We start from the raw sequence: 21,472 nt of genomic DNA on the forward strand, positions 1-21,472 counted from the left end.
ATCCAACGATGCATTGATCATCACTATCTGCAGCTGGCCACGATAGGTACGCAATGCCGAGATTGATCGCCCGGTTTGGCCTATGATGGCGACTTCGAGCGCCGCGTCAGATCTGCACGCCAGCTCACGTCAGTGTTTGATGCGCGAGCCAAGCGGCTGCTCCGACGCTCCGACGCAACAACCCGACGTCGGGTGGATATCTTTCCCACGTCGCAGCTCCCAGGATTCAGGAGTCGCTGCCGCCACCACAGCCACTGCCCAACAGACTAACCGTTTCCAAGTCCTCCGCACGCTCTGTTCTTCTGGTTGGCCACCGGCCCTCCTGGAAGTGTGCCTGTAATACTCGGATCCGTCGCTGAAAGCACTCCAGAGGCGCAACGCGACGAAGCACCCGCGATCGGACGCCGTTTGCATCGCGATGCTCACGCTCGCACCCCCAAACCCCATCCAGCCCTGCCAGCCAAATGCAAGCCCCGAACTTGCTCGCTTGCGCTCGGTCCCAGTCCGACTATCCAGCCACACGCTCTTTGTACCCTCACTGTGTTGACCCAGAATACCCATACTGCCTCTCTACTCGAAGAGCTGCGCTCGATGGCGCAACGCCGTGGCGCGCCCTCGCGCGAAACTGTAAAGTATCCCTTTGTCTGGTGGTCGTTCGAGTCATTGTTTCTCGCGCCACTGCCACCTTCGTTGGCTGGCTGTCAGGCATCGGATGGGAACTGGAGGGGGAGGCTGTCGTCTGAGAGAGTGGGGGTGAGGCAACATGCAATCAAGGAAATCAGAGAAATAGCCATCCCAGCCCAGCTCCGGTGAATGGGTCTCGCTTGCACGGGTGGCAGCAGGGAGCCTTCGGCAATCTGAGAATCTACATGAGAGACTGCTGTAAGCAGCGTGGCGACGGTAAGAGCCGGAAGACCAGGTAGCGCCACATCCTTGCGCGGACCTCGGGGGCTAAGAAGTGTAAAGCTTCCAAAGCTTCCAACCGACGGCTCATGGGAATTCGAGGGTGCCATGCCCGGCGATGGGAAGAGGCGTGGCGTGGGGTGCTCGGTGTTGCGTGCGCAGCACTGTGCGCGCCCTTCAGAGTTTTGCAGAGGCTTACGGCTCACAGCTATAGGGGTGAGGCCGTGCGTGGCTGGCTAAGTGAACCGAGCGTAGGTCACGGCTCACCAGTTAAACTTGCACCGTCGCCGCCACTACACCCGTGCTGATCCCAGCACATAATGACAAGGCCGATATCCACACAACAAAAGTCGTGCGAGATGCTATCAGTTGCCCGCCCGTCCGTGCGGTGGCACTGCTTTGGCCGATGCGGAGGGTCGCAGAGGACAGCGTTGCCCGCAGCCCTGGAATCTTCTGCTGGTTGCACAGTCACGAGCGATTCGCTCTGTCATTCTTGTCTGTATCACGGGTATGTGAAGATCTGCTTCCAACAGTACAGCCACCGCTGTGTGTCAATCGCCGTTAGGGGAGTCATTTGTGCGGTCGAACGGGCAAGACTCTCCTGGTGCGAGTTTCCGCCGAGGTTATTGTTCATCCTTGCAGATCCAACCCAAGCCTCGCCGACCTCGTTCTCAGGGCCAGCAAAGCATGCAGCCAGAGCGCCAGTAGTTCAGCACACCCACTAGTGAGTGCTCTCGGTTCCAGACTTCCAGCATCCACCTTCAAACATAATGTGAGAGTGGAGTTCGGATATGGATTAGCGCTTGTGAAGGATTGTGCGGAGACATTAGAAGAGGGGACAAGCTTCTGGCTGTGAAGAAGATCTAAGAGAGCGCCCGAGTGCCACGACGCTCGTGGTCTGTGTAGCGTTTACGACTCATGCAGACTCTGCTAGTCGGCTGCAGGAGTTAGCCCCCGCGGTGGCACGGCGGCTGGCCAGCCCACGCCGGCTCAGCCTCCGACGGACCTCCCTTTATTCCAAAGGGCGTACCACAATCACGGAGGTTCGCCGTGGCAGCGTGAGAGAGCGCAGTGCAATCTGAACCAGGTTTGGACGGGACTGAAGGGAAGATGATTACTCGTTCGGTTGAACAGGGTGTAATAGAGTTCACGCTACATTCAGTCTCCGTGCTGACTAGGCTTTGCATGGTCACACAGGCAGGGCAGCCAAGCTTATGCTTGCACGCTTTGCGCGGTGAAGGGCAGGGCTTCTAGGGCGAATGACGGCCGATCAGGCGAGGGAGTGGAAGTGTCACGCACCTTGTGGTCCCATCACCTGCTTGAGCGGTGACTGTCCACTGCCTATGTTTGGTCAGACGTTTTCGCGCAGTTTTTCCGATCCAGTTTTGGGGAAATTCGACGTCTACCTGTGTCGTGTTAACCTTGTTTTCCTCGCGTTAGCCCTACAGCCGTCCCTAACGGCCCTGCGACCCTTCTAGGACGGCACGGGTGTACGGGTGCTCTCTCGCAGCTGCTTTGCCCGTGCCCTCCAAAGCTACGTGGGATCGCATCGGTCCTTCCGCCCCAGTGGACCCAGAGATCACTGTTCCTCGTGCACTCCTGCTTGTGTTCCTTTCTTCAGGAACCCTGCGCGTTCCTCCGCTGAGAGTGCCTCGGTAACGGAAGGGTCACACATCCTGTCTTGTGCTCAGCTTCTCCTTTGGCAGAGATCTGCGCTGTAAGAGATGGTCCTACCGCACCTGAGGGGTGCGTATCTTCGACCTGACTCACCTCTGCAGACCTATCCACCCGCGGAGGTTTCTAACCTCCCCCCACTATTCATTAGCGACTACTCGGAACGCCTCATTACGCCACCGTCCCTTACTCATTAATGGAGCGTCACAGACTCCACCTGTCCAGCTTTCAGTGGCGCATGGATGCACAAGACACCCCCCTCCATGACAGCAGAGTCCGCAGCAATTCGAGCAAGGAGCTCGGGGGTGGATGACTTTAGAGCCAAGGATCTGGATCAGGTCCACAGTCGTCACATGTGACGGGAGAGCGTTACATGCCAGTGACAACCGATTAGCGACAAGCGAGTGCCACCGCATCACTGACGCCACTCTCTTCCGCGAACTTCGGGGAGTCGGGCACCGAGAGAATGCAACCATGAGGTTCAGACTGGAGAGGTGGAAGTGTGGCAGAACGACTGAACAACAGTGTAGCTCAACCAGTCGTTGAAGCTCTGGTGGGGCCTCAACCTGCTACCGTTATCCATTGAAGCGGGTAGGGAAGTCCATTACATCGAAGCCGCTATGCGGCGCCCTTGGTGTCGATGGGGACATGGCAAAGATGTTGCAGTCCACAGATGGTTACGGTGCCCCATACTGTACAGTTGTTAACGGGAGCGGTATGGAATTATGTCTGGCTTGCGATGCTGTCTTGGATGACGTTGGAATTGCTAAATCTCCTACCGGACGCCCAGATGATGCCCGATGAAAAGGTAGCACAACATCAGGACCGCGCGCATATATTGGGAAGGGGCCCATCGTCACTGGGCGTCCATCAGCTCTTCGTCTCCCAGCCGCCGTAGGCGACTTGCGAGACTCCTCAAGTTTGGCCTCATTAGGAGTGGACGGGTGAACTCGCTCCGGTGCTGAACAACGTTCACCGGAAGAACGAGCGATGATTGCTCGACACTGCTGTCAGCGAGACTACGCCCACGAGATCCAGTTGAGGTTCAAGCAAGCCTCGGTGTTGGACTGTGCGCTCATGAGACACAAGTTCAAGCTCCATTTTGCCCGCTGCGTGTTTGAGATTCTCGATGTCTTTCATGTTTCAAGAGGAGTCAGGATGGTGAGGGGGGAAGAATGACCTCCTCGGTCTAGACGCAGGTCACCAGAGCTGATGCTCGATTCCCCAGAGATATGACAGTGTCGCGAAGCGATGTCTACTACGCCAGTGTATAAGGGAGGTGGTCAGTGATGGTGAGTGGATACGGCTGCAAGGAATAGATAATCCCCGCGAAGGTTCTCAAAGCCGCTTCCACAACCAGCCATGCGGAGGCCAATAAGCTGTCGAAACTTCCTCACCGCTGGTAGCTTGTCGTGGTCGCCGGTGTAGTCTGTGGATATGAATAAACGGTTGATGGATAGAGTGCATCAGAAATCAAGATGGAGATGCAAGAACGGCGTCGAGTGAGGATGAGGAAGGCACGCGGGCACGAGGAGCTGAACGCAGGAGTGGTGCAGCGGTACCTTAATCAGGCTAATCAGCAGCCTCAGACCCGCGGGCAAACTCTCAAACTCTGACGCAACCCTGAATACCCTGTCACTGGACCCTGGAATCTCGTCGAGGTCCAAACCGATCAACCCAAACCGAGCCGCCGTCTCCCCCAGCCTGTTGCTTGCCGGGCCTGCCGGCCCTCGGCTGTTAGTCAACAGTGGGACCCAAGCCCAAGCCCCACGCTCACGTTTGAACCTCTGTCCTCGCTTGTTGACACCTCACACTTCAAGCTTTTGTCATCGTTTGGCGACCATGGATCTCTTACGCTTTTTGCGCCCAGGCACAACTCAACGCCAGACGCTCAGGTTGGCAGCAGGTATCAGACCAGCGGCGCAGCCACGGTCACGTCCATTAGTCACTGTACATCGGCCCTGCGTCTGTAGCATTTTCGGCTCGCGTCTCATCTCGCAGGTTGCGAGGTTGGAAGGCTCGTCATGTCGACTGCTTGACCGTTTAGGGGTCCCGGCGTGCGAAGTAAATTGCGTTTCATATTACAGGGCTGGGTGCTGGTCGCTCGGATGTGTCGATTGAAAACAGCGCTGACAGCATCCACTTTGGCATCATGACAGCATTGCGCTGGAGCATTCCTTCTGCACTGATTACGTTTGGAGACCGATGCGCCGTGATGGAATGCAGGTCCTGCCTGACTGACGTACCACCACTTGACAGAGGCCAGGCCGGATGCAGGGGTGTCCCTAAGCGACACGACGGCTGTGACCTCGCACCTCGGCTCCACACTCATTTCCCAGAATTCGCGGCCCTTAAATGTCCTTCCTTGAGGGATGAGACCCCAATGAGTGACTGCTCAACATGGCAAGTCTCTCTCTCCGGCTGCCGGCGTGTCAGAGAGCTGGCTCGGCCAGGTGAGGTGACATGACGACCCAGGCAATTTAGGTGAGACAATTACGTTTGGGTCGCGCAGTGAATTGAAACTAACGTCGGATCTATGCATTCACACCTCGTAAACATCGTAATATACGCAGTCTTGTGGGCCGCCAGTAACCGGTACATGCCGTCGCAACTTTCGAGCACACCATCGAGTTGAGTTTCAATTTCTCCTGGTCCGCGGCGAAGCCGAGCAGCATCGTCTGTCTCAGTCTTAGTTGACCCAAGTTGTTGGCACGTTAATGAAACGGCCCTTGGCTGTCTTCTGTCGAATTCGCCGTGTTAGTGCCTGCCGTAGTGCGTCGAGGCTGAAGCAAGCTAAAGCTACCGGGAGCTGCAAATGTCCCAGTGTGCAACGTCGGTGGCCCTCTCTCCTTCGCCGGCGGCGTTGCCGCGGTCTGGACTATATCTGCAGCTGCAGGGCACCCCCTCCGTCGACGTCAGCTGAGGTCTTCATGCCGAAGTACACGCCACATTCCTATCGGAAGCAGCGTGGACCGCCTACTAGAGAAGAGCGGATGTGACATCTTTCAGGCTGTTCCGGAGGTCTTGAGGGAACGCACCGTACCGCGGCTGGCGGGAGAGCACGTCCCCCGCATTTTGACAAACGGAAAGGACACCCTGCTGGATGAGCAGCCAGAATGCCAACAACCGCATGGCAACAACTTTGAGACGTCGACGCTTTATGTCGACACCGTACCAAACTCCGTAATGGAGCCCGTAACCAGCCTTGGCGCACGCTTCATGTTTCAAAGTGGCACTGATTTCAGCGCCTGTAGCGCAACAGCGAAATTGCAAGCCAAGCTTGAACAGAGTCCAGTACCGCGGACTGGCATTCCATTCGAAGGGGAGTCACCTGGCGCCAGCGCCAGCGGCGTGCCGAAGACTTGCCGGCGAACATTTCATTCTGAAAACTTTGGTTCGGAGCCCACTTCTCCCACTGACCCACTGTTCCAACACAAGCGTGCGTCCCAAAACAAATGCGAATTCCACGGGTCATGTGTCCCGGAAACGTGCAATCTGTGGGCGTGGGTCATTTGCGCACGTCGCCATCTCGTGCTCGATCGGCTGGTCAACCCACGCCAGCTCTATCATCTGTCACCCGCTAAGTTCGCCGTTGTCCTTCAACGATGCATCGGCGAATTCAACTGCACTGATGCATACGATGGAAAGTCGCCGGTATGCTCGTCAGTCACCGGCGACCAGCACCGCGCATGCCAACTTCATCGACTGATTGCCCTCGGAGGTTTCAAGGGCCGCAATGCTGGTAGGCCTTCGCAGGGTTGGGAGGTCGATTGTTCCGAAGTTTCGGGACGGCGGGACGCAAAATTCATGTCTGATATGGCTGATGACGACAGACGGCAATTTAGGGGTCTGGGCCCCTCGCGCCGCGTGCCAGGGTGACACCTCGCCGCTAGTAAGCGAATGGCCCAACGCCGAGCAGACAGAAATGTATTTGGTGAAGTGAGCATGCGCCGATAGAATAGTCACAGTACAGGAACGGCCAGGAATCGGCGCACCAGTGTGTATTTGGAAGGATGCAAGGCTGCCGGAGGCGGCAGGAACGGAAGTGGAAAAGTTAGGAAACTGCGTCTTTGGGGTGAGGGAGAGTGGGGCGGCGAGGGTCAAGGCCATTGAGTGCAGTCAGCCAGTGGGCATGCGGTGCCGGACGCACGCCAGGCAGGACTATGCGTACCTGCGATCCACCATATTGCAGGGTACAAGAGCGGGCAAGGTGGCAAGTAGTGCTTTGGCAGGCCATGCAGGGCTCGATGTTGGTGTGCCCGGCCGGCATCCTGCATGCACGGACAGGCTGCTCGGACACCAGATCTCGGCTGTGTTGCATCAGTCAGTGAGCTCAGGGGAGTCCAGTTCCAGCCTTTTGCTAGCTGCAATGGCTTAATGGCTACGCTTCGCAAATGCCGAAGGCTGCAGAAGCACAAGTCTCATACATCGAGTCCTCAGGCTCAGCCTTGGAGACTGGGAACGTCGCAATCCTCGCTCGGTGCGAGGCACGGATGTAGCATATCCCTCCCCAGCGCGCAGTATATGAGGTGCTGCACCATGGTATCTCCTCCCTTACGCCTTGCTTGTACCGCATACCGCAGCCTCAGTGATTGCTGCCGACAGCGGAAGTCGGCCTAAACCGCGCCTGTGCAGGCTGACTGGTATCTGCGTAGGCTAGGTTCCCAGGATCTGTCTCGGGAAGTCAGTGCAGGCTTTGTTCTGGGATCTTGGGTCGCTGGCACGGTGAATACGACAGGTCCGAAATGCTTAACATGTTTTACCTGTGGGCCATCTGGAACGCACAGTCCGCTGGTTGCTGCCCTGGTGGTGCGGAGGATGGCATCCGAAGGGAATGAGCGTACGAGCATTTGGTCGTGACCGCAAACCGAACAAGTCAGCCTCCTACGCACTTCTGGTCAACCCTGGACACACTGGAAACAGCCGCTGGAAAGAAAAGAACACGCGTGCCGTAGGTATCGAGCGCAGCACAATCCGCACTTGATCGAGTGTCATGCCCAGATTGGGTAGGATGAGACCGGAATGCACACACGGTTGGGAACCGACACCTCTGGCGGCGTCTGCCGCCCCCACCTGACATCGACAGCCCAAGGGCAAGCCAGCCGGCGATGGTGCAGGAGACACTGACGTACATGCAACATTGTTTCTCCGCCTCCCCAGCTTGCCGTGGCGATGATTCCAGATCCTGCCCTGCCATGACCGAACACCGGCATTCACTGTGCATGACTGCGACGCATGTTTGGGGGCGGACAGCCGGATATTGGGGGTCAAGAGTCGGAGAAAGGCAGCGGGGGAAATGCTTGCAGCTGCGGGTGCGCTGGAGTACCTCCGGTATCCCAGCGCTGCTGGGCCAGCGGCGACGTGGCCGACATGCCGCCATTGCATGAGACTAACCAAGGCCATTCAGTGCGAGTCGACGACTGCGAGGAATGTAAAGTCCCACGACAACATTGCATTCGACTGCCTCGATGACAGCATCGGCAGCCAGAAACACAGCCCGCTGCCCGTCCGGTGGGCGCTCGCGCACTCGCCGGAGCAGTGAGCGGCCACAAGCGTCCGTTCACGTAGCGCAGCCATGAAAATGATGCGCGAGGTATGAAAATCAGTGCCGTGAAAGAGCCAGGAAAGCGACGGCCAGCCCTCCATTCAGGGCAGATGAGGTTGCTTGCGAGATGCTGGCGTAACCTTCTGCACACGCCTGGGATGAGCTGTGTCCGAGGGAGATGGGCAAGGGTTAGCAGAGAAAGTACTTTGCTGGCCTGCAGGGCAGACAGGATGGCTGCGTGCTGGAGTGGTGCAGCAGGGAGCGAGGTTTGCCCGCGTCTGCGTTCCCTTGCTTGGCGGCCCGATCGCTGCGCCTCTGGCACCTCTACCTCCACCTTCTCTGTTGGGCATTCGACACCAAGATGCTGTAGGAGAACCGATCCGATCTGCAAACAAGTGATGTTGTCCTTTCATCGGAATATCCGAGCCACTCAGCCTTGCCCGGATGAGTTTGGTGCAACAGCAGATGTAAACAAGCAGCCAGGGGCCATAGGTTCCGGAAAAGCAAACAGCGGTTACAGCGCTGACCGGAATGGTGGGCGAGAGGTCAGTCGCGTGGATCGCGTGGGAGCGGCCCAGGGTGCAAAACCGCAGATGATCACGTACAGGGTGCGTTTTGTCAGGGTCGCAAGCAGCCGTCGTGGGGGGTCCGACACAACCTTGATATTGCGTCCTTCCTCGTCGTCCTCTCGGTATCTCTCAGTCGCAGAGATTCGTAATGCAATGCACGCGAGCGTGCCGTGTGCGACGTAAGCAACCGCGTGTCGCGCCTGCTCAGTGACGGTACGAAGTCTTTGATCGTCGATGGCAGATGAACCGGCACCTCACCCAACTTGGGCTGGCTCACGACGCCAATGTTCTTTGGGGTGTAGTCGCAAGACTCAATCAGTTTCGCGGATGTCGCATGCTCGGAATATGAGCTGCTGACTGTTGAATGGGGGCAGTTGGGCTGCTAGTGTAAGGTCCTCGAAAGGGACTCGTCTTCCTCGCATGCCTCACGCACAGACTTGTCAGACCTTCCTCACTGGTTCCTTCCGATGTGCCCGACCCAAGCCGACCAGGCTATGCTGGCGCGGCCTGACGAAACACAGGTACCAACCGTCGCCAGTGCCCAGCAACCTATAAGCTATACGCTTGCCCGCCTCCTTTGTACGACCAGTTGTCGTCTTGTGAACGAATAGCACGAGACCCAAGTCTCTGTGCCCGGTTGACCTCACAACGGTGCAGGGTGTCATTAGATACGCATTCGATGTTTGTTTACCATTTAGGCTTCCGACCGGCATGCAAACTTCGAGATACCGTACCATGGACCAGCTGATGCACGTCGCCGATTGCCGATTGCGATTGCTTCGCTTATTGCGGTTTCCACTCATCGACTGAAACGTTATTTTACGCTCAAACGAGCTGCCGCGCTGCCGCACTACCGTACCATTCCATGGTTTTCAACTCCCGACGGTGCGCCTCGGGAGATGCAATCATGATACGCACGGCATCATACGGCAGTACCTCCGCGTTTCCTGTATCCGGTATGCCCCTTGGTTTCCTGGACCATCCGCTTCAGCTCTCGGGTTTCCGGTACTCCAGTACGTTCTGCGCATTCAGTCATTTCCATTCTGCATTCATGCATCATGACCAGAACCGGGGAGTGATGCATTCGAAAATTGACTGCAGGATTGCAGGAACCGAGATGCGCAGTTACATGAAGCGAACCCCCAGCGAATCAGAAAGCAGTAGGGCCCGCCTGACCGGCAAATCGTTGGAAAAGTTAATCATCACTGGCTTACTACTTGGTCGGTAGGTGGGGCGGTTACCCTCGGTGCCGTCACTGATCACTAAGCATGCAGTCGATCAGGCCATGCAGGACTGCAGGACAGGAGGCTGGACATGAGAAGGGCAGACAAGGCGATCGATCCTAGCCGACTCGCTCCTTAAGCTCATCGGCATGCAAGGACAGCAGTGACCATGCAGGTGTCTGTGCAGCGCTCACGCTACTCGCTACTGCAACGAGCTGCTTCAGTCTTACTTCGAATGCCCTGCCGCCGCCGCGCCGCCGCCCAGGTGCCCGACTGCCCGCCTGGCGCATAGTGATTCTCGGCACCCGGCGACCCGGGTTGCAATGGCTTCCATGGCTGTCATGGCTGAATCCGACGCCGCAAGCCAGTGCCGGGTGTCGCGGAGTGTCTGGCATGAGGGACTGAATGGCGCAGCTGCGCGAGCTGTGTGGGCTGAAGCCGAACTAATATCCACGATGGCCATCCAGGCATGATTACAACACCCGGCGTTCGTTATTAGGATTGTGATGCTGCGACTGTCCAGGCGATACTGCCGATTATGGGTAGATAGGGCCATGCTGAGCATTTCTGTATGCAGCTGGGGCTGATGTTTGTCCGTGGTTGTTGGATAGCATGAGTGCTGACAGCATGGCCGACATGGCATGCATCCCTTGCACGCCTTGGGACCTGTCTCCGGCTGAGCAAGCTGAGCAAGCTGAGCATCCTGGAGCGTCAGGAGTTCAGGAAGCTCAGGAGTACCCAGCAGGGCCAGGACCCGGACCCTGGCGACCCTGGAGGATGGAGGACGTAACGGAGTTGACCCTGAGATGCGTCCTGCTGAACCCTGGACCCTTTTCGAGTTTGAGACGGTGCTCGGATTTCACTTCATACTTTTGGGCGTTCCTTGCCCTGCCTCGCATTCAATCCCCTACCAACGAGTAACCTACTCCCACTTAGACTTTGCTCGACTCCATACAAACCAAAACCTAACCACACACTAAGCACACCACCATCCACCCACACCGGACCTCCCTCCCCTCCCCCTTCCCCCTCGCATACCCGCACCACCGTCCCTCACACTTACTCACACCCAGCCAAACCCAATCCCGCTTTCGATAGTCCCAGTCAAGACACACACATCTACAATCATCCGACGACTCATCGATCATCGTCACCTCGCCAGCTCTTCCATCTTCCTTTCTCACCAACCACCGCTTCCTCCCCTTCCGACATTGCCCATCTCCCATCGACCCCATCCCTCCTTCTTTCCCCTTCCCCTCCCACCCTGCCCATCCCCCTTCCCACATACCCAACCACATTCCATCCGCCCGCACACCCTCACCGCCCTCACCCTCACCGCGCCTTCCTTCCGATCGATCATCTCCGTATACCACAAACCGACCACTACCACCCCACCTTTCTCGCCGCCGCCGCCCCTTCCTCGCCGCCTCCGCCAACGCCTTGCACACCAATACGTCACTGCACTCTCCTCGCAACGCCCAGCACTGCTCGGTAAACAGCAGCATCTGCCTTCCTGCTTCATCGCCATCGCACCAGAACGGACCACATCCAGCAACTCCGGCCCCAAAAAGAGTTCGCCCATTCCAGAGTCGCGTCTAACTTTTCAACAGCAACGCCTGGCTTAACCTCCGTGCCATGACCTACAGACTGATACCTGCACCCACTCGTTTCCGGCATTAGCTTGAAGATCATACAGCAAGCGCAGGCGACTTTGCCAGACGACGTATAGACTTGGTTTAAGCCCCTGCAACGATCCGCAATTTGGGGTCTCTTCGGCATTGGCAGAGCCAGCTACCAGCACACAGCGCGGCTTGATCAACACACGCGGGGCACAGTTTGCATAACCCCCTTCCTCTTCCAAAACATCTACAGTGGACTCACCGCCCGGGGCGTAGTGTCTGTTCTATCGCATTCACAAACTCCAAAGCTTGGCGGTAGTCACTAGCCTTCCCTCTCCCCCTCACGACATTCCAAGTCACGTCACTTGAGAACCGGTACGCTATGGATCGCGATCGCGCTCGTGGCACCCCCGGCAGTGGTAGCAACGACCTGCGACACGATGATGATCGATACAGCCATCATCACGCATACGCCGGCCCCAGCAGATCCAGATACGAGTCGAGGTACGACTATGGATCCAGTCGGGACGACCTGAGTCCACCCCCGTCATGGGGTCAGTCCGCACCGCCAGGACGACCGTCAAGCTCCAGTCGTCACCACTCCTCGCACTCCTCCGGCTACCCATCCCACCAACACTACTCATACAGCTACCCCTATCCGCCGCCGCCTCCCTCGGCGCACCATCCTCGCGCCAACGATGCCCCTGCGACATCTTCAGCGCCGCCTCCACATCCGAGTGCCTGGGGCCCACAACATTGGGCTCCTCCCCCTCATCCCGGTTACAGTCCCAGTTACAGTGGGCCCACCGGTCCCTCTTATCCTTCCACCTCTTCTGCACCTCACAACAGCAACATGAGGCACCCGCACCATCGCGGTTCGCTTCCGCCGCCGTCTCGACCGCCGCCTTCCCCGCCCCCTCCCGCATCCCCCTCGCAGATCAGAGCGCCCCCGCCGCCCGCATCAGCGCCGTCACCACCCAGATCGGGAGCCTCATCTCCACCAGCGGGATACTTGCCTGGTTTCCAGCCTGATTATGCTCGAGCTCGAGCAGGTGCTACGAGACGGCCCTCGGCAACCAGCGCAGCTGCGGAGTCAGCAAGTGCCGTGGCTGCTCCGGCTGGAAACGCTACGTCGGCCGATGTGCGCCCTCCACCGACCGAAGCGTATCTCCTCTTACGCCCTCACCGCGTCCCTCGAGGAGGATGGCCCCCGTCCACAGACCCGCAGCAGGCCGTGGACTCCACTGGATGGTGAGCAAATAGGCTAACATGAGTGAACTGACCCACGCAGGAGCTATAACCTGGTAGTTCTGCAACACCCAGAGCGAGGCAAGGCCTTGGGAGTTGAGCAACTTCGCCGAGTGAGTTCAACCATGGCTGAAGAGCAGGCTGGACAGACCACTGACAACACAGGGATGGCCCCCTCTGACACCTCCTTTAATCGTTCAGCTCATTGTCAAGGACCAGGACGGCCAAGAGATCCCGACAGAGTCAGTGTCATCCACGAACTTAGGTCGATCTTATTTCTGACAACCAGTAACCCTGCTCTCGCCCGTCGACTTGTTCATCTCACAATGAGTGTGGAACTGGTATCGCCCGACGGTTCAGAGTCGCGAGCCATGATGCGCGTTCGTCCTCCAAGTCGTGAGTGCATTATTCCACGACAAAATATGACTGACATTCGCAGCTCGGGGAAATGTGCAGCCTTACTATCCCGCATCGGCGCCACCGCCGTACTCTGTCCAGCGCACGTTACTTGGCTCCAGCGTGAGGACAGCACAGGTTTTGACTCGCGAAAACCGCAAAGGGCTCTACTTCATCTTCCAAGATATGGTACGTAGAGCGGAAACGGGAACACAGTGCGCAAGCATTGTTTGCCGTTTGCCCGCGGTTCCATTTGCTGATGTCCAGGTTGTGCGGCCGGAGGGCAAATACGCCCTGGATGGCAAGGTTCTGGATCTAGCTGGGTAAGTACAAAAGGCGTCCCTGTGCAGGGGCGGTGAATCATGGCTTGCGCTTGAGGTCGCTGACGTTCTTAGACCGCCTCATATTGGCACTTCCATTGGTGTAACACACCCATTGGCGTTCTGCCGTACACAGCCGTTTGACGTAATGTGCGTAGCTGCGTGGTCTGTTGATTGTTTGACTGACGCCGAACAGCATACCGCAAGATTTCCCCAGCCCGGTCCCCATCACGCCTCTGTCCGCTGAATTCTTGCGGCAGGGCGAACGTCATCTAGGAGTGAGTATGATACTACAAGTCGACGCTGACAGGCTAGCGCCGTCCCAGGAACGACGAAGGGGAAGGAGAATCTGAAGGAGAAGATGGAGGAGGCAATGAGTGAGCGACATCGGTTGCCTCAGGTGTTGCAGCAGCAGAAGTTTAATGACATGACGGCCTACGCAAGGCTCAGTATAATGCTTAAACGACCCGGAAGAAAAGGAGACGAGAGCTCCAAATTGGAGACATAGAAAGTGGAGAGCCAAGCGTCTAGCATAAACGCCATTGTATGCATGGTTTCAACGTTTTGCCGTGGTCTGGCCATCGAAACGCTTGCGAGGGCCAGCGGTTGGTAAGCGCTAGGACTGACTGTCTAGACGAATTAAGAAACGGAGTGCCAGCCACAGAGGAAGGGGTTGGTGGTCTACATGGGTCGACCACTCAGGTGTCTGGAGGCCTAAGTGCTTGCTGCGAGTGGCGGGTGAGGTTGCCCTCGTCATCGACCCCTCGATTACTGACAGAGTGTGAGCTTGTGTGAACCGGTGCTACTTCTTGCTCAACACGACAAATGCGACTCAGGCAGCCAATGGGTCACACGTTGAGCAGAAGACGGGCGGAAGAAGGTTGTGGAGCGCTGCCACAGCGACCAACCGAGAGGTTGAGAGGTCGGCGAGCGCTCGGTGTGAGTGAGTGGGTCGTGGACCGCGTGGAGTAGTCCAGTGCCACTGTCACCATGTCACCGCCTTTCGGCAACAGCCCCGCCGGGACCTGGCTGCAGAACGGCAGAACCGCTGAACACCGTGTGCACCGCGGCAATGATGCCTTTTCGGCAGCCAGTCGGCACGCAGCCCAGAAGGGCTCGTCAACACATTGATACGCGGTATGCAAAACGCATCATCGGCCTTCTGTCACGAAGTGGTCAAGTGGTGCGATCACACGTCGTCCAAAGAAGGAAGTCGGAGAGGAGTGCGCCGCCTTGCGGCTCGAGGACTGCTATCCTCGAGACGGCGCAGGGGCAGGTTAACGAGGTGACCATCTGCGGGCCCTACACTAGCTCCTCCGCCGATCCGCCGACTCGGGACCACGAAACGAGCATCTCACAGGCGCCAGTCCACGTTGCTGTGCAATAGTTGCGAGTCGGTGTGTCTGGTGTGGAAGGTGGAAGGGTGGCACGCCTCTGCTCCTGTTGATCCTTGACCTCTGCCCTTCCACGACGCTGACTATATGCCATGCGGCCTAGCCATGCTAGCCATCTTAGTCGAAGCGACATCTAGCGAGCAGCCTCCAGGCTACCTCGTGATGCCTCTGCCTCTGCCTCGGCACGCCCGGCAAACAAGGCCAGGGAGGGCAAAGTTGGGATCAATGGCGCTGCGGAATGCACAAGCCCGAGAACCTCTGAGGCGGGCCACCGGGGCGGTCGGGGCAAAGATCCAAAGAGGGTGAGGCTTACGGCTGCGGCTTGCGGCTTGCGCGGCATGCGGCGTAGGTCATCGCCCTTTGTTTGTTCACAGCGCATCGGCCGCAGAAGTACAGAGGCGTCGATAGAGTTCGAGATCTTGCGCAAGGCACTGTGGACACTTCCTGCCGCTCTCGTCTGCGATGCGTACTTGCGGTTCCCGAGAGACTGTGTGGTTCAGCTGCAGTGCGTAGCGTAGTTGCATGCGATGACCTGCGTTCTTTGACCCGGGGAAACGTACTAGTCCACTTACTCGGGGCGCATGCGTTAGCCGTGTATTCTTCTCTGTTCTGGCTCCTACGGCGGATCTGTTGATTCGGGGCGCCAAACACGCTAACAAGCGAGACAGGCGAGGAAGCGTGTTCTAGCGCGGGGCCAGCAAGGAAGGGGCAAGGGACCGGGAAATTGTCCGATGATATCAGTCCCACTGCGATGCCCTTCCTCACCTCGTGCGAAAGAACAGCACGAAAGCATGCGGGAAAGGGGCAAGGGGGGGAAGGGGGACGATCGCGGAGGCAAAGTCGGAATCCCTCAAGGATGCACCGTGCATCACGCGCTTTAGCGCTTGCAACATGTGGATCAATTGCTCGTCTACCATCTCGCTCACCGTCTCCCTCGTCTGCCCTCGACAGTAGTGTCACCTGCTCACCGAACTTTCTTAACGCACACACGTTGCTGGACCCGAGCCACCCGAAGCCTTCTCGGTACCTCGGTGTCACACTTGTCCACCCCTTGTCCCGTCCCTTGAATCGAAGCTTCATGCCTGCAGTCTGTATCGGCTATGGAACCTGTGACAATGACCTCCTACTGACTGTCACTGACGAATACTGAGTACACAGTGGCGCGGACACCTAGCACATGCCGACCCGCATGAGGGGTCCCTCATGTCCGCCGATGACGCCCAGCGCTTCGATCTCGACCCTGCTCCCCTCGATGATGGGCACAGTGCCGCCAACCATGGTATCGACGGGCCGGACGCCAAAGCGTCCAAACACCCTTCCGTGGACCTTGCACTGTCCCGGCCAGTCCTCGACGTCCTTCAACAGCACACGCGTGCGGGTCACATCGCGCATATCCCCGCCAACAGCGTGCACGGCACCCGCGACAATGTCGAAGATCTGCGTCGCCTGGTCCTCGGCGTCCTTGCCCAGGCATCCCTTGCCTGACGGGTGTGCCCGCGCCGTCGTGCCCGCAACCTCGAAGAAGCGGCCCACGCGGAGGCCGCGAGAGTACTCCGCCACAGGCTCCCAGCGGGCCCCGGACGAAGCTTCAATCCTCCCTCCCAGGCCGGCGACACGCTCGATCTCAGTGATCCGCTCAGCGCGATGAGCGTTGAACTTCGGGTCACCTGGGAGAGCAGAGAGATAGGCGGGGTACTTGGTCTCGTCGCCTGGATCACCGCGCGGTGTTTTCAGGTCGTTGACGGCGGCGCGGATCGCGTCCACGTCCGAGGTCGTGAGAGTTGGCAACTTGGGCGCCGAGGGGGGGAAGACGATGCCGTCCACGCCCAGCGAGGCGACATATGCCGCCGACAGGGCGGAGAGCGGCACGCCGTGGCGCTGAGCGACGGAGTCGAGCGCCTTGATCGCGGTATGGAAGACATCCCAGCCGCCTGGAGGTCAGACTATCTGCCCATTCCTGGGTTACTCACCAGCAGAGCGGACGTACTCGGCGTGCGAGGCGTTCTGCCCGTCGCCCTCCTCTTCCGTATCCTTCAGTCCCTCAGCGGCATCGAGGAACCCGCCAAACTCCGTGTCGTAAGCGAGCACCTTGACGCCGTTTTCGCGACACCACTGCAGCAGCCCGTTCAACTCGCACCGCCGGTCGAGGAGCGACATCCGCACGCGCAGCGTCGAGATGCGATACCCGCTCCCGATGAAGAGGCGGAGGTGCGCTGCGTCCATGTCCCGGACCGCGAGATGGGCGGTCTTCTGCAAGTCCCAGAGGATGTTGCTGCTGTGAGCAGGGCTCTTACGAACAGTCATGTCTCAGCCTGGGGGCTCCCTGCCGGAGCCTCATCATCGGCATGCAAGTGCTCAAGCAGCCTGTAAGGATCGAGAGGAGCGGCAAGCCCACGAAGGCACACTCACACATAGTTCAGCGCCGAGTACAGGCGTACCTGGTACACAGTCGTTCCGTGCTTGACCTCCGGCGCTTCAGTGTCCAGCACACTAGGGGCGACGTTGACATAAGCTTCAAGGCCGGAGACAGCGTCTTGTGGAATGGCCTGGGGTCAGTGGACGCATGTGTGGAGGTGGATGGAGACCACGGAACTCACAGCATCGACATTGTAGTCGACGGCCTTGAATCCGGCCTTGACTGCAGCGTCGACGTCGGCCTTGCTGCGAACGCGGGCGATAAGCTGGGGTTTGGACATGGCGCTCGTCGAGGTAGATTTCCGGGGGTGTGGGAATGCGGCGACTGATGGCAGGTTCGTTCAGATTACGACGGTCTTGCGGATCGTAAGGTTCGTATCTGGTGCTGGTCAACAGCAGAGAGCTTCAGGATGGCGTTATGCAGAGGTGTCGTAGGTAAAGAGACGAGATGGAGGAATTGAATGGTGAAGGTGCTGGGTCCACCGAGAGCGGACCGAGGTGTGGGCGAATCGGCTGAAGCACATTGGTTTTTCCGTTATCATCGGTCCAGCCGACGCCATCGGCCCGGCGGGTCCAGTTCGGCTACCAACGCCTGCTCAGTGACTCACCTCCACTCATTCACTCTGACATTTTCGTTCTCTCGCTTCCTTTCAGCCACCCCGATCCCACATTTAGAGAAGGTGATCTGGGTATGTCAGTCCGTAGCAAGCAATGTGGCAAATTAATAGGAGATCAGTGGCAGTCTGACGACAGAAACGGATAGTTTACAGTTCACTAGGGAACGGCACGGCACACGGCGTAACTGATTCACCTGGTGACAGGTTAGTGGGTCCACCGTACTGACCACCTTGAGCATGCACCAGCGCTTTTCACCCACCAAGCCGTCACACCGGAAGAAAGCTACACAGTCATGCTCAAGTGGTAATGCAGCGGGACACATCTTCCACCTCCAGTTCATCTTCGATCGGCCAGAGGTTGCAGTCGTCGCGATGATAACGCACACTTCTCTCGAAGAAGACAGGGGACGTCACGGTGCCGACTTGATAGCCTGAGGCAACAATCTATGCCTATTGACTCTGACTGCTACCCTTGACCACTACGGATGCCATCGCACAACTCCTACTTGTATCCGTATGCGGCCCGGAGGTCTGAGGATGGCTGCCGGACCGTGGAAACGAGGGAGCCAGACCACACAGCCAGATCCTCTCATACGACCGACATGGTTCGTTGAGACTGCGGAGTGGTGCCAACATTGAAGGCTGAGCCCCGCAGGGTGCCAGGGCTTGGACGTCACAGCATACGCCGCATCGTGACAGACCTCGCTTCAGCCCCCATGTTGCGGGCAAGTGAGGCATCAGCATAATCGGACTTCGACTGTCACGCCAAGGCACCGCGCGACGTACGACGCTGTGATTGCGGTTGGATGCTTCGACACGAGCCACTCGGGGAAATATTGGACACTTTGAACTTCTGCATCGCGTTTCAGACTTCTTACAATACACTAAAACTAACTGACGACTAATGGCTACGAACAACTTAACTGGGCAATACCAGGTTGAGAAGATTGGGAGCTACGGCCTTGGCTTCAGCGGACATGCTCCGTTTCCGCTTGCGCCACCCCTACGCGGGCTCGGGGAGGATGGCGGGGGGGTTGTCGGTGACGGAGCCAGACTGGTAGAGACCGAACTCCTTGGCGTACTCCATGCTGTTGGCGCCCTTGACGGGCTCGGCCATGCCGTTGTGAGAGCCGTTGAAGGTTATCTGGCTGATGTCGGGGCCGCCCTGGACGCCCGAGGCCTTCTCGAGGCGGGCGCCGAGGTCGGGGTCGACGGCGCGGAAGATCGAGATCATGCGCGAGATGATGCTCTTGTCCTTGATCGTGCTCCAGTGGCCGACGACATTGTCGACGTAGCGCGACTTCTGCTCGTCGTTGAAGACGTCGCGCCAGAGAGCGCCGGGCTGGTTGAAGTCCTCCTTGCGCAGGATCGAGAGCCAGCTGATCGCCTCGGCAACGAAGTCGCCGTGGGCCTTGTCCAGGTTGACCGCACGAGGGCGGCACTGAATCGGGTCGATCGACGAGAGGTAATTGCTGCGGGCACCCTGGTTGAAGTAAGCCATAGGGCCGTCACGCTGGAAGTTGCCGTGCTTGTACTTGGGCGTCGGCTGGTTGACTGGCAGCTGCATGAAGTTGGCACCGATACGGTGGCGGGCAGTGTCGTCGTACGAGAAGAGACGCGACTGCAGGACGGGGTCCTCGGAGGGCTCGATTCCTGGAACCATGTGGGCGGGCGAGAAAGAGATCTGCTCGACCTCGGCGAAGTAGTTGTCGACGTTCTTGTTCAGCGTCATCTTGCCGATCTCGCGCAGAGGGTAGTCCTTGTGAGGCCAGATGTGGGTCAAGTCGAAGACGTTGATGCCCTTCTTCTTCCAAGCCTCACGCGCCTGCTCCTTGGTCATGATCTGGACCTTCAGAGTCCAAGTGGGGTAGTCACCCTTCTCGATCGACTCGAACAGGTCGTTCTGCATGAGGTCGTCAGACTCCTTGGCAGCCTGGTCGGGGTCGGTCTGGTTCTTCTCGCCCTGATCCGAGAGCATGTGGAACTGGGCATAGACCCACTCCTGCTTGTCGTTGATGAGCTTGACGGTGTGGCCGAAGTACGAGTTCATGAAGCGGGCGCCGTAGGGGATGCCGCGGTCGCCGAACATGTAAACGATCTGGTGAATGCACTCGGGGTTCTGAGACAGGTAGTCCCAGTACAAGGTTGCGTCATCCGTGTGGTGCTTGTGCGTTTGAGGGTTGCGCTTCTGCGTGTGGATGAAGTGAGGGAACTTGGCCGGGTCACGGATGAAGAAGATCGGAGTGTTGTTGCCCACGAGGTCCCAGTTACCCTCGTCCGTGCGGAACTTGATCGAGAAGCCACGGGGGTCGCGCAGGTTGTCGCTCGTGCCGCTCTCGCCTCCGACGGTGCTCATACGGCATGAAACAGAGCACTTGGCGCCCTTCTTGAAGATACCGGCGATACACAGGTCCTCGAGGCCGTTGGTGCACTCGAACTCGCCGTGGGCGCCAGCGCCCTTGGCGTGCACGACACGCTCGGGCACACGCTCGCGGTCGAAGTGAGCGAGAAGGTCTGATGGTCAGCTCACTGCAGGCGTTGGGTTGCGAAGTGGCGGAAAGTTGAAGGGGGACCGAGAGCCAACGTACCGATCAGGTGGTAATCCTGGAGGAGCAAGCCACCGCCCGAGCCCGCGCGCTGCGCGTAGTACGGGTGGGGCTGCTGGGCGCCGTTGGACGAAGTGTAGACACACTCCTGCGACGGGATTTCAGCTTCCTTGCGGTAGGCCTCCATTGTGAGTGAGATTTGATAAGGAGGAGGGTGGTGGGAACCGGATGTCCGAGCCTGGTATATATGCGCGTGTAGTCGGAGCTGACTCTGGCTGGCATGACGATGTGCTGACTGAGATGCGGGAGATGATGGGGCGCGGCGCGACGACCAGGCAATGACGATGTTCTGGATCGACGCCGCATTGAGACTAACCTGCTTCTGGGGCGAGCTGGGGCGTGGGCCATTCACGCTGCAGCATTTCGTCAGAGCCGGACGTCTCCCGAAGAAACGACGGCGCTGCGGCTACCAAGGTGTGTAGGGCGTGCCTTCATTTGCTCCTCACATCCGGCCACCTGAGCTGTGACGATGAGCAGAACGCGAGTTGCATGTGTAAGGGCTGCGAGCGTGAGAGCGGAGGTGAGAGAGGCTGGGACAGCCGGGGAATGCGGAACCTGCACCAAAGACCCACCGGTGAGCGAGATGCAATGTCCAAAACAGAACCAAGCAGTCCTTGTGACGTCACCGCACCAGAAGACCGGCGGGTCAATGCCGCGTTTCTCATTGGCTCTGACCATTCGTTAATGAGTCCCGCGCATTACGTCGATATCCCCTCCAAGCATTCGCATGGGTCGATGCTTCGTTGTATGACGGAACGGCGCACTCGGAGCCTGACAGTTGGGCGAGATCTAGGATGCGCCTGGATTCACAATGCGTTTGCTGCGGAGCGCGCCCTGCTTTCCGCTCCGCACGATGGGGCCGATCATCCCGATCTGCGGCCATCGCAGGTTACCGCAGGTGGCTTACCAAGCATGCCGCTCGGTGTCTTCTCGTCCAGCCAGC

The 21,472-nt window shown here is 58.4% G+C and overlaps 4 protein-coding genes across 4 annotated transcripts; 2 read left to right on the forward strand and 2 right to left on the reverse strand.

The window, feature by feature from the left end:
* Positions 1-9,598: 9,598 nt before the first annotated feature.
* Positions 9,599-10,053, forward strand: A1Q1_07099 (uncharacterized protein; the record flags this gene model as incomplete). Its single annotated transcript, XM_014327348.1, has 3 exons — positions 9,599-9,704; positions 9,801-9,915; positions 9,966-10,053. The coding sequence occupies 3 exons, from the start codon at positions 9,599-9,601 to the stop codon at positions 10,051-10,053; spliced, it is 309 nt and encodes a 102-aa protein (XP_014182823.1).
* Positions 10,054-11,915: 1,862 nt separating this feature from the next.
* Positions 11,916-13,878, forward strand: A1Q1_07100 (uncharacterized protein; the record flags this gene model as incomplete). Its single annotated transcript, XM_014327349.1, has 9 exons — positions 11,916-12,784; positions 12,825-12,894; positions 12,947-13,023; positions 13,071-13,177; positions 13,221-13,366; positions 13,445-13,500; positions 13,573-13,647; positions 13,694-13,775; positions 13,813-13,878. The coding sequence occupies 9 exons, from the start codon at positions 11,916-11,918 to the stop codon at positions 13,876-13,878; spliced, it is 1,548 nt and encodes a 515-aa protein (XP_014182824.1).
* A 2,183-nt stretch (positions 13,879-16,061) lies between these two features.
* Positions 16,062-17,587, reverse strand: A1Q1_07101 (uncharacterized protein; the record flags this gene model as incomplete). The annotated part of the gene is made up of 4 exons (XM_014327350.1): positions 16,062-16,822; positions 16,862-17,180; positions 17,330-17,437; positions 17,489-17,587. 4 exons carry the CDS (start codon positions 17,585-17,587, stop codon positions 16,062-16,064), a joined length of 1,287 nt encoding a protein of 428 aa, XP_014182825.1.
* A 1,339-nt stretch (positions 17,588-18,926) lies between these two features.
* On the reverse strand, positions 18,927-20,656 carry A1Q1_07102 (uncharacterized protein; the record flags this gene model as incomplete). The annotated part of the gene is made up of 2 exons (XM_014327351.1): positions 18,927-20,437; positions 20,512-20,656. The coding sequence occupies 2 exons, from the start codon at positions 20,654-20,656 to the stop codon at positions 18,927-18,929; spliced, it is 1,656 nt and encodes a 551-aa protein (XP_014182826.1).
* Between the last annotated feature and the right edge of the window lie 816 nt (positions 20,657-21,472).

Source organism: Trichosporon asahii, assembly GCF_000293215.1.
Source record: "Trichosporon asahii var. asahii CBS 2479 unplaced genomic scaffold scaffold00009, whole genome shotgun sequence".
NCBI lineage: Eukaryota > Fungi > Basidiomycota > Tremellomycetes > Trichosporonales > Trichosporonaceae > Trichosporon > Trichosporon asahii.